Source organism: Lepidochelys kempii, chromosome 5 (genome assembly GCF_965140265.1).
Source record: "Lepidochelys kempii isolate rLepKem1 chromosome 5, rLepKem1.hap2, whole genome shotgun sequence".
In the NCBI taxonomy this organism is placed as follows: domain Eukaryota; kingdom Metazoa; phylum Chordata; order Testudines; family Cheloniidae; genus Lepidochelys; species Lepidochelys kempii.
The window spans coordinates 61,768,807-61,780,178 of record NC_133260.1 but is presented as its reverse complement, the minus strand read 5'-3'; the positions used below and the strand labels follow the sequence as shown (position 1 = coordinate 61,780,178).

Genomic DNA, 11,372 nt, shown 5'->3' with positions numbered 1-11,372 from the left:
ATCAACCTTTCTTTAGGAAAAAACTAAAAGTAAAATGCAAAACATGATTAAAATCCTTGTTTTTAGTCACAGTTTCCTGCTTGCTGATTTAAATCAGGATTGAAAATGGTGCTTTAAATCCCTTTTATTTAAATCAATCCAGCCTGCTTGTTACAGATCCACATCTTGTGGGAAATCTCCTGACAGTAATGGTTTCAAACCCCCCTTTTTTAAAAAAGTTGGCACACTAGTGAGCTCTTTTACCATAATTGGTAATACTCCTTGATACTAGGCCATTTTATTTCCATATATGCATCTGAAAAGTTTTGTACTGATCTACTAATGAGTTATTTTTAATTACACCTAAACATTTTACAAAGCCAAATAAATGTCTTATCATTTTACTGGTACAGTATATATTTGAAATGTTCAAAAACTATTTATTTAGTGCCCCAATAGAGCAGCGGTGTACATGTAATACATTCCTCAACACAGAAAGGTAGCAGTAACCTCTCACAGGTCATATGCTCACAGATAATTTATCATCCAACTAGGAGGAGGTACTTAATTATACAACCCCTTCCTCCCAGGGGCTTCTGAGTTAACTGTGAACATACCCCTTAATTATAACAGTCACCGAACCTGAAGAGCATTTGACTCTCTCATTAACCACATACTACATGTACAGGAAATAACAGAAGCAAAGGTACTGTCAGTAAAATTAACTAGTTGAATTGCACCTGAGAGCAAACAAGTGGACAGCTTTCCTTCTGACTGGGACAGGTTGGATCTTCCTATGATTGATAATTCACAGCATTTTCTCACATTGGGATGCTCATCCAGCTCAGACCCCTTCCTGCTCTTTGCAGAATGGTCTTAGATAGGTTCCTATTTCCAAGTGCAGTTTGCATCTGATGCCTGGTTGGGTACTGTACAGCTGAATTACTCGATGCCTTCTCTCACTGGGGGCCAGATGGATGATGGGTGGAGTGTCCTCAACAGGCCTTGAAGTCAATGGCCCACATAAGATAGGACCCTTGATTACCGTGTTCTTCTGCAGCATAGCTACAATATTTTTTATGTCCTTTGACTATCAGGTTAAAGTGAATCAAAGTCACGTGGGTAGTGTAAGTATAGAAGACGTTTGGTTCAAATATGATGGTGCTATTCTTGTTTATTCGAGAGTTTTACTTTTCATGTACTTTGAAAAGAAAATGGATGGCACCTCATGACTGAAAGGACATTTCTTTTTTCACTTGGCCCCCAATGTTGTTTGTGGCTGTGTCTATCTTTGAAGAGCTTTAAGTCTATTTTTCAGGCGATGAAATATGTACACCCATCTCTGTGAATAGCACCGAGGGGATGGGATCAGGGCACCAATGAAAATCTAAATACATGCTGAAAAAATGTTGTGATTTCCTAAGGCAGTATCTAGTTATCAAAGTGTGGACATCCATCCCAAACCCACAATTTGCCAGCTCCTGTAGGATGCAATTAGATTAATCTCTGAGAGTCAAAAGGCTATAGGTATCGTCAATTAGATTAAGTAAAAACTCTGAGTCAAAAGGAGAAAAGTTATTTCCCCCTTTTACTTTAAACCGATTGTGTTATTTGGTTTGTTCTCAATAGTTTATGAAGAACTTGGCTCCTTTCTTTAGCATTTTCTGAGTCACTTTATCTTATGTTGAATGGAGGCGTCCCTGCAGCCAAGTGCCATCTGGTGGAAATTTTATTAAAAGAGATTGGGTGTAAGAGAGAGATTTGTTCTTTGAATCAAAACACAAACCAGTTCACATGAGTAATGGCTCATTTATATAAAACCTTTCAATTTCCTACCCTTCTAGGTTAATATTTCATATCATACCAAGGGGAGGAACTGCTGTTGAAAAAAAGAAAATATTTTGAAAGATGCCTGAACAAAGCATTGCCATGGAAGTACAATGTGGTGGTGATTGGTATTTCATCAGGAAACGACACTAACTACAGAATGCAAGCGCTCAACAGGCTGCTTTCTGATAAATGGGACTCCTGAACAGCTTTAGCTTCATTTTGTTTTGATTAAAACAAGATGCCACATTACCCTTTATTTCTGATTTCTTTAGCACTTCCTCGTGTTTACGCTGCGCTCAGGGGCTGTGTAATAACAACACACAGCCCAGAACTGAGAATCCTTTTATTTTGTCTGGTATGAAAGATTGTTGAAATTGCCCCGCAGTTTAAAAACCCGGGTCAGATGCCTGAGCTGTCTCCGTCCGAGATTCCCTTCCTCTTACTGCAGAGTCTCGAGACAGAACTCAGAGGTGGAAATGGCTTTGGGTGATGCAGGGCAGCGAGAGCGTGAAGGTGTGTTGCGGGCACTTCGGACTACGCTCGGATCTGTTCACCGCCGGTACGTTAATAAAGACTTTGGTTAAGGGCTGGAGAGGAGATGGAGGCTGGCGGGCGATTGTATGGGCCGTGTGAGGGCCACACCTGTTTCATTTTGGGATGGGGGGGGAAGACTGTTGCTTGGTTCAGGTGTTGGGAATTGAGATGGTTGCTAAACTGCAGGGATGCGGGGAGATGGTTGCGATTGGATCTGGGGGTGGGGATACTGTGTTGTTGGGGAGGGGTACTATAGTTGCTTTGTTAGGGTGGGGTGAGAAGCTAATTGCTTGGTTGGGGAAGACGTTCCTAAGTAGGTGGTATGGGAGAAATTGGCTGTTTGGTTCGAGGGGTGGGGGGAGATAATAGGCGTGCTCGCTGCGGTGTGCATGAACAGCCCACCTTCTCTGTGTGCCAGATGACAGGCAAAGCCCCTATATATGTCGCCGGGAAGCGCATTCATCAGTAGCGCAATCCTTTCTCTTGCTTCCCAAGAAAGTTTGTATCCCAAAGAGCAGAGTCGAGCCGGGAGGCGTGCAGGGACCGGGCCGCTGAGAGCCTGGGACCCCGGGTCTGCCCAGCACGAGACTCCAGCCCCCCATTTGCTGGGACTCTGCTGGGAGCCATGGAAGACCCTTTCAGCCTAGACAGATTTTCCCCGGAACTCAACCTCTCGAGTGCCCTGCAGCCAGGCTGGAGCCTGAATCTTTCCTCCTCCCCCGGGGACCGGCGCTGGCCTTCCCTTGGCCGGCAGGTGCGGGTGATCTCCGCGGCCGCCATCCTGCTGCTGGGGCTGCTGGGCAACTGCCTGGTGCTGCATCGCCTCTGCTGCTGTGGCTGCTGCGGCCGGGGCCGGCGGCGGCGGAAGATGGATTTCCTCATCGCCCACCTGGCGCTGGCCGATCTCTACGGCTGCGGGCTGGCCCTGTTCTCGCATCTGGCGGCAGAGCTGCTGGGGGCCGCCTGGCCGGCGGGGGACGCCGCCTGCCGCCTGCTTAAGCTACTGCAGGGCTCCGGCCTCCTGGCCTCGTCCAACGTGCTGGTGCTCATCGCCTTGGAGCGGCACCACGTGGTGAGGCGGCCGGCGGACCCGCCACTGCCCGCCCGGGCCCTGGCCGCGCTGGGCTGGCTGCTGGCCCTGCTGCTCGCCCTGCCCCAGGCCTTCGTGTTCAGGCTCGCCTCCCGCCCCGGGGGCAGCCGCTGCCTCAGCATCTTCGAGCAGCTCCCGCGCTGGCACGGCCAGGCTTACGGCGTGTACGGGGCCGTCACCGGCTTCTTGGCGCCCGTCAGCCTGCTGTGCTGGGCCTACGGCCGCATCCTCCTCGCCCTCTGGGCCGCCCAGGAGGAGAAGCCGCCGGCGGCGCGGGGGGTAGGCGGCAGCGGCCGCCGCCGCCTGGGGCTGCCGGCCGCGCGGCCCCTGCTGCTCAGACTGCCGGCCGCCAGCTGCCCCATGCCCCGGGCTCGGGTGAAGACGCTGCAGCTGACGCTGGTGCTGATCGCCCTGTTCGCGCTCTGCCGCCTGCCCCGCTTCGTGCTGGAGCTCAGCATGGCCTTCGGGCCCGGCGGGGAGGCCCCGGCCGCGGCCGGGCTGCGGGAGGCGCGGGCCGCGCTCGGCATCGTGGCGGTGACCAACAGCGCGCTGAACCCCTACGCCTATCTGCTCTTCCAGAGCCACCGGCCCTGGGCGCGCCGTCTGCAGAGGAGCCTCTGCAGTGCGGGGCCCGGCCCGACCTGCTGCTGCCCCGGCCCCGAGCGGGAGCCCCGCCGCCGGCCGAACCACCGCGCCCCGCACCGACACCGCCCGAAGGACGGGCCGCCCCCCGGAGCCCAGCGCGCCGCCTTCTGCACCCCAGCGCCGCCGCCCGGCTCAGACTCCCGGGAGCTTGAGGACACCTCCGCCTGCGAGAGCGGTTTCTAATCAGCCTTCCTCGGGGCGGGGGACAGAGCCCGCCAAGCGGCACCCACCGCAGCAGGAGCAAGCAGCAGGCCACCGAGGGCAGAGAACGATATCGTTTAACATCCTCCTTGGCCCAGCGCCCGGTCATCGGCCCAGCCTGTCCTTCACCTGTCACCTTCCCTCCCCCAGTCACTCCCGCGCACACCTTTCTCTCTTCCCATTACTTTTCTGCCAAGTTTCTCTTGTGTCACTTCTTCCTGTTTCTCTCCCATACCCTTCCTCTCAATCATCTCTCCAACTTCCCCTTCTTTCTTTTTCCGGAGTTTGAATAACTACAAAGATGGGGTTTAAAGTTAATGGCCTCTGATGAGAGGCTCCTTACATGTTCAAAATGCTCCCAAGATACTGATCTTTGTGTTCCTGGGATGAGGGAAATTCAATTCCCTAACCAAGCAGGGGGAACAAGCCTCATTCCATCACTGTTTGTAGCCATGTGATGACTAGATGTAATGTGGTTTATAGAAGCTGAACTGTGTATTTTGCATCTTTAATATTTTTATTACAACTGAAGTAGCTGTCTCCTTGTTCCTTAGGGATGTGGGGCTCAAAGATAGGGTTTCAAAAGAGCACCAGTACTTTATAATTATATACAGATATGTATAGGCGGGAAGGAATTTCAGAAAGCCTTTAACTGAAAGCCTTCTGAAAACTAGCCAGGATAAGGTTCTGTATTATGAGGTGTGTTTTCATGTCCTTAACCATAGCATTGTCCTTTGTGTTTTCTGTCTTTTTTTTTTTTTTTTTTACAGGAGAAGAGTGCAAAAATCAGCAGGGCTGCTGTTGCTATGCAAACTGACTGAATGTTGTACATATGAATAGCTCTATATTTGTAACCTTTACAAAGCCTTCTGAATCTTTTTGTTGCACTCTGTGGACTTAGTGGTAGCCCATTCGTAAATAAAATCAATGAGTATATGAAGTGACATTTTGTTTAAAGAAACAATGTAAAAGTAATGGTTCCATTTTGTTTCAATCTGACTGGACTCTGTAGGATAAGCTGCTGAATGTGTTAATAATCGGCAGTGAAGACTGAGTCAGTGGGTTGTGTGGGTAGAGTGTAATGGAAATCTACATGTACAAAACACACCTTGCAAAAGACAAAAGTCTTCTAAAATTTCTTTATATGCCTGCCTAACGAACAGTAATATAGAGTTCATTTAATGAGATAATTGGCTCCATCCCTCCTATTTTTTAGGATTTGGCAAATACCCATGTAGCTAATTGAATATTTTCTAGGTGCCCTTTTGGGCCCTGTTCACACTACAAAGAAAGTGAAACACAGGGCTAAATCTTGTTTTCAGATAGCTAGGTAAAACTCCTATTGAGTTGAATGTGAATTGTGTATCATATAGCACATTATACATCATGGTATATACATCAACACTACTAACATGCTAGAATTGGCTTCCATCTTTACTATAATTACAACAGAATTCTGAGACCTAGTGATAACAAGGGTTGTCCTTTCACATAGTGACAACTTGATTCCTGTAGATGGAACCTGAACAGTATTCCATAATTGGACTTGGAAGGTCCCACTGATGCTACAACTGGGAGCTACATAGTTAGTGGTTCTCCTAACTTCATTGGAATTGTAGTGTAGAGAAGCCTTAAAGTCACATTCATATACTGCTGGGGTCAAGAGGTGGTAATTTTGAACACAAGTTTTAACTTGTTTAGGCTGTATCTAGTCTGTTTCCTTCCTAATGCTTCCCATTATTGCTACCACATAAATGGCCTGTAATGGTGTGTGAACCCCACACAGTCCCTGAAAGGATTAATGTGGGCCTAAGAGGCTAATTATGTTACCTGGCTGCTCCTGGAAGAAGAACTAGGCTTAATTGATCATGAAGCCAGTTTGGTGAGAGCAAGCTGGTTAACAGAAAGTCAGGAAGTTGAGAGCAGAAGTGGGCTGTAGTAAGAGATGGTGTAGTTATTTCCTAGGAACAAAGAGGTGGTGGGGAGGAAAGCTGGGGAGGAAAAAATAAGCCAGGGATCATAGCCTTGAAAGAAGGGTCAACCCACAGAAGTTGTGGGGAAGATGGCCTGAGAGAGGTTGGGTAAGAAGAAGACAAAGGAAACAGCAGCAAAGAGTGGGACTGTACTGACTTTGTCTGCTAGTTATAGGGTCCAGGGGCTGGAATCTGGCATAGTGGGATGGGCTGTTTTCCCCTGGAAGAGAGACTAACATCATGAATGTCCGCAGAGGGTGCCAGAATGAAGGAGAGCTGCTATGCCACGCCTGCTCATGAGGAGGCCACTGTACACAGCTCTGTTGATGGTAATGATGGTGGGAGCACTAATATAGACAAGGTTCCAACTGCCACATTTAACACTGTTTAACGCTGCTGAAATGGAATATAAATCATGCAATTGTTTAAAAAAAACAGTGACAGTTTGTCTACACTTGAGCTCTCACCTGTGGAGCTGCACTGGTGTTAGCCACAGTGGGAAGTTCTAGTGGGGGAAAGACTAATGTATGCTAGGATTCCAGTTGCGTGTTCACAATTTCATCTGTTTTTCTACAGAACTGTTACTTGGTCCTCCTAGGCAATTTCATAATGCACAATAGAATAGCATGGTCCAGTGAATAGGGCACTGGACTAGAGCTTAGGAGACCAGGCCTCTATTCCTGGCCATGCCACCAACTTTCCGAGTGACCTTGAGCAAGTAACTGTACCTTTGTGTATTTCTGTTTGCTGTTGTCTGTTTTGTCCCTTTAGATTGTATATCCTTTCATGCAGGGACCATCTCTTGCTATCAGGGTGGATTTGATTTAAATCAAATTGATCATGATTCAATTAATTCATGATTTAAATCACTAGTCAGGAAGACTCGATTTAATCATGGATTTCTACATAAAAGTGCATTCTTGTTGGTTGTTATAACCTTAATACATATTCTTCACAACTCAGAGATAGATGTAGGTTTTATTTTTAGAAGGTACACACTATACATTTTTAAACTGATTTATTTTGAGAACTTTTCAGATTAGTTTTAGAGCTATATCAGAAAATGAATGTTTGTTTGGTTATTTCATTTACCAAAGGTAATTGAAGCAGATATTTATGAAGTCATTGGGAGGTGAACTATCTCCAGTTCAACGGGTTAATCATTAATATTTGGAGGATTTTCTTGTCATGCTGTATTTGGAGGAGAACATCACCGAACAGACATTTAAATTGTTTTATTTAACTAAAACAACAGCGTTAAGTATTCTGGATTTTTTCTTCAACAGCGAACATATAATATTTTAACAAAACAAGCATATGTCCCTCATTTTTCACATTTATCTCCAGACTTCTTCTCCTTGTCCAGATCTAGTCCTCCCCCAATAATCTTCTATTCATTGAACTTTTTGAAACTTTGCAGCTTTAGAGAGAGGTAAGGGATTGACTCTGTATTTACAAATTTACAGAAAGACAATACAGTTGAGGTCTGTTATTTCTCACCTCTATATATTATTTATTTATATAAAGATATTTTTGCTGTTAACAAGCATGTTACCTCTGGAGACACAAATCCACAGTTTGAGAACGGCAAAACCAGGCATCTCTGATGGTATCTTCTAGACTGAGCACTGAGTCCCACTGGGTAGATAGAAAGATTAACCTAAATAATCTATACAGAAGCTCCTGGAACCCCATAAGATTGGGTCCCTAATCCATGAATTTTTGGAACTCATTTGCAAAACTTCTCTTAAACATTACATGACTATATTGTCTCATACTATAGAATTAGAATTTATAATCCCTATTCCATGATGAGATATCTTTTATAATGTTACTTAATTAAAAGTATCTTTAGATAAGTTTTTTCCTCAAAAAGTATTTTATCCAAAAAATCTGATTTAAATAAAAAAAATCATTCATTTTTATCCACCCTGCTTGCTATGCATTTATACATTGGAGCCTTGATTTCAGTAGAGGTGTCCAGCTGCTACTGCGATACAAGTAACCAGTAATAATAATAGATCCTGCCAGACAAGTTCCCTCTGTGCCAATTAAAACTGGATTAGTTCTTTCCTAGAAAATGACATTTAAACATGGTTCTCCCTAGAAAAGTGCTTACATTTTGAAAACAGTGTAGATGGAGCCCAGCTGTTAAAAAGAATTCTAAGGAACCACATTGCGGCAAGCATTGTCTATACTAGGTAACATAGTTTCTGTTGGAAAGGGGTATTAACTATGGGTGAAGTTGAACCAGTGCTGTAAAGTGTAAACAATTTAGCTATGAGGGTAGGGTGGACTAAATCATGTTCAGCACAACTTCACCAATCATGACTGAGCCTTGAAATTCTGCCACCTTACTGGCAATTACAGGCCAGTAAGCCTAACTTCAGTACCAGGCAAATTGTTTGAAACTATAGCAAAAACAAAATTATCAGACACATAGATAAACATTATATGTTGCGGGAGAGTCAACATGCCTTTTGTATAGGAAAATTCTGGCTCATCAATCTATTAGAATTCTTTGAGAGTCAACAAGCATGTGGACAAGGGTGATCCAGTCGATGTAGTATATTGAACTTTCAGAATGCCTTTGACAAGGTCCCTGACCAAAGGCTGTTAAACAAAGTACAGTAGGCAGTCATGGGCTGTGTTCCCTCGAAGGTGCACTCACAAGGCCATCAAGGGATGCACATCAGGTGCACACACAGGTGAGCATGGAGAATGTGGAGGGTGGGGGCAGTGCGGTGAGGTGATGGGCGTTTGGGGGAGCTTGGGGAATGCAGGGCTGGGGGGAGAGAGATGCCTCTCTTCCCCCATCCCCAGCTCTGGCCGCGGCTGCAATGGGGACAGGAGAGATGCACCTCTCTCTTGTCCCTAGCTCCAGCCAGGGATGCGGCCGGGACGGGAGAGATGCTTCTCTCCCCCAGCTCCAGCTGGGGATGTGGTGGGGACGGGAGAGATGGCTCTCTCCATCAGCCCCAGCCTTGGGGTCATGGAGGGGAGAGGTGTGAGTGTGTGTCTCACACACACACATGCTGTCACACACACACACACACACTGTCTCTGTGTCTCACATGTATATACACACACACTCATACTCACCTTCCAACACATACTTGTGTTGTTGTTGTTACTTCATGATACTTCCTGCAATGCACATATGTTCTCTGTAATTTTATTCTTTCAAAGTGCTATTTTATTTTTTTGACTTGTCTATGCATTTCATAATTTTTATTACTCTTATGCTTAAATTTAATTCTTTGAGTAGTGAGTTCTAAAATGCCCAACCTGTCCTGGCTGGAGTCATTATCCCTAGGGTAACTTTTAAATATATATATTATATCTAGGTTTTTGATTTCTACTGGTGGTGCACATCCACACATTACCTTGATATTGGTGCACATAACAAAATTCATTCCACACATAGGTGGAAAAAGTTAAAGGGAACATTGGTCATGGGATAAGAGGGAAGGGCCACCCATGGATCAGTAACTGGTTAAAAGATAGGAAACAAAGGGTACGAATAAATGGTCAGTTTTCACAATGGAAAGAGGTAAATAGGGTTCCCCAAAGATGTGTGCTGTTCAACATATTCATAAGTGATCAGTAAAAAGGGGTGAACAGTGAGATGCCAGATGATGCCAACTAACTCAAGATAGTAAGTCCAAATCTGACTGCAGAGAGTTACAAAAGGTCTCACTAATCTGGGTGAGAAAATGGCAGGTTAAATTCAATGTTGATAAGTGCAAAGTAATGTATGTTGGAAAATATAATCCCAACTATCCATACAAAATGATGGGGTCTAAATTAGTTGTTACCACTCAAGAAAGAGCTCTTGGAATCCTTTTGGATAGTTCTCTGGAAACATCTGCTCACTGTGCAGTGGCAGTCAAAAAACTAACAGAATGTTAGGAAGTATTAAGAAAGGGATAGATTATAAGACAGGCAAATATCATAATGCCACTATATAAATTCATGGTATGCCCACACCTTGAGTACTGCTTGCCGTTCTGGTTATCCCATCCAAATAAATAAATAAATAAAAATTAGAATTGGAAAAGGTGCAGAGAAGGGTAGGGAAAATGATTAGAAGTGGAGAACAGCTTCCATATGAGGAGAGATTAAAAAGATTGGGACTGTTCATCTTAGAAAAGAGAGGACTAAGGGGGGATGTGGTAGAGCATCGGTTCCCAAACTAGGGGCGCCACTTGCTCAGGGAAAGCCCCTGGTGGGTCGGGCCTGTTTGTTTATCTGCCGCGTCTGCAGGTTCAGCCGATCGCTGCTGCCACTGGCCGTGGTTCATCGCTCCAGGCCAATGGGGGCTGCGAGAAGGGTGGCCAGCATGTCCCTCGGCCCATGCCACTTCCTTCAGTCCCCGTTGGCCGAGAATGGTGAACCGTGGCCACTGGGTGCTGTGATCAGCCGAACCTGCAGATGAGGCAGGTAAACGAACCGGCCCGGCCCACAAGGGGCTTTCCCTGAACAAGCGGCGCTCCTAATTTGGGAACCACTATGGTAGAGGTCTATAAAATCATGAATGGTGTGTAGAAAGTGAGTAGGAAAGTGTTATTTACCCCCTCACATAACAAGAACTAGGGATCATCCAATGAAATTAATAGGCAGTAGGTTTAAAACAAAAATAAGGGGGTAGTATTTCACATGATGCAGTTTACTTGTGGAACTCACTGCCATAGGATGTTGTGAAGGCCAAATGTATAACAGGGTTAAAAAACAACTAGACAAATTCATGGAGGATAGGTCCATCAATGGCTATTAGCAAGATGGTCAGGGATGCAACCTCGTGCTCTGGGGTGGCCCTAAACTTCTAACTACCAGAAGCAGGGACTGGATGACAGGGGATGAATCATTTGATAAATTACCTTGTTCTATTAATTCCCTCTGAAGCATCTGGCACCAGCCAGTGCCAGGAGATAGGGGTACCGGCTAGATGGACCATTAGTCTTGGCCAGTATGGTTGTTTTTTATGTTCACCTGGTGGATTGATATGCCTGTGAATCCAAGAACAGAATTTGTCCTTTACTATTTCCTTAAATTCCATGTGTTGCAAAGTTCATTTGACTTGGACTGCAAGAATAGTAGTGCGGATGTTTAACATTGAT

The 11,372-nt window shown here is 45.5% G+C and overlaps 1 protein-coding gene across 1 annotated transcript; it reads left to right on the top strand.

Moving 5' to 3' along the window:
- Positions 1 to 2,703: 2,703 nt before the first annotated feature.
- On the top strand, positions 2,704 to 5,050 carry GPR150 (G protein-coupled receptor 150). The gene has a single exon (XM_073344537.1). It carries the CDS (start codon positions 2,969 to 2,971, stop codon positions 4,259 to 4,261), a length of 1,293 nt encoding a protein of 430 aa, XP_073200638.1. The 5' UTR covers positions 2,704 to 2,968; the 3' UTR covers positions 4,262 to 5,050.
- The last annotated feature ends 6,322 nt before the right edge of the window (positions 5,051 to 11,372 follow it).

Coding starts and splice junctions, on each gene's coding strand:
- GPR150 (XM_073344537.1), top strand. CDS start 2,969: ATGGAAGACCCTTTCAGCCTAGACAGATTTTCCCCGGAACTCAACCTC.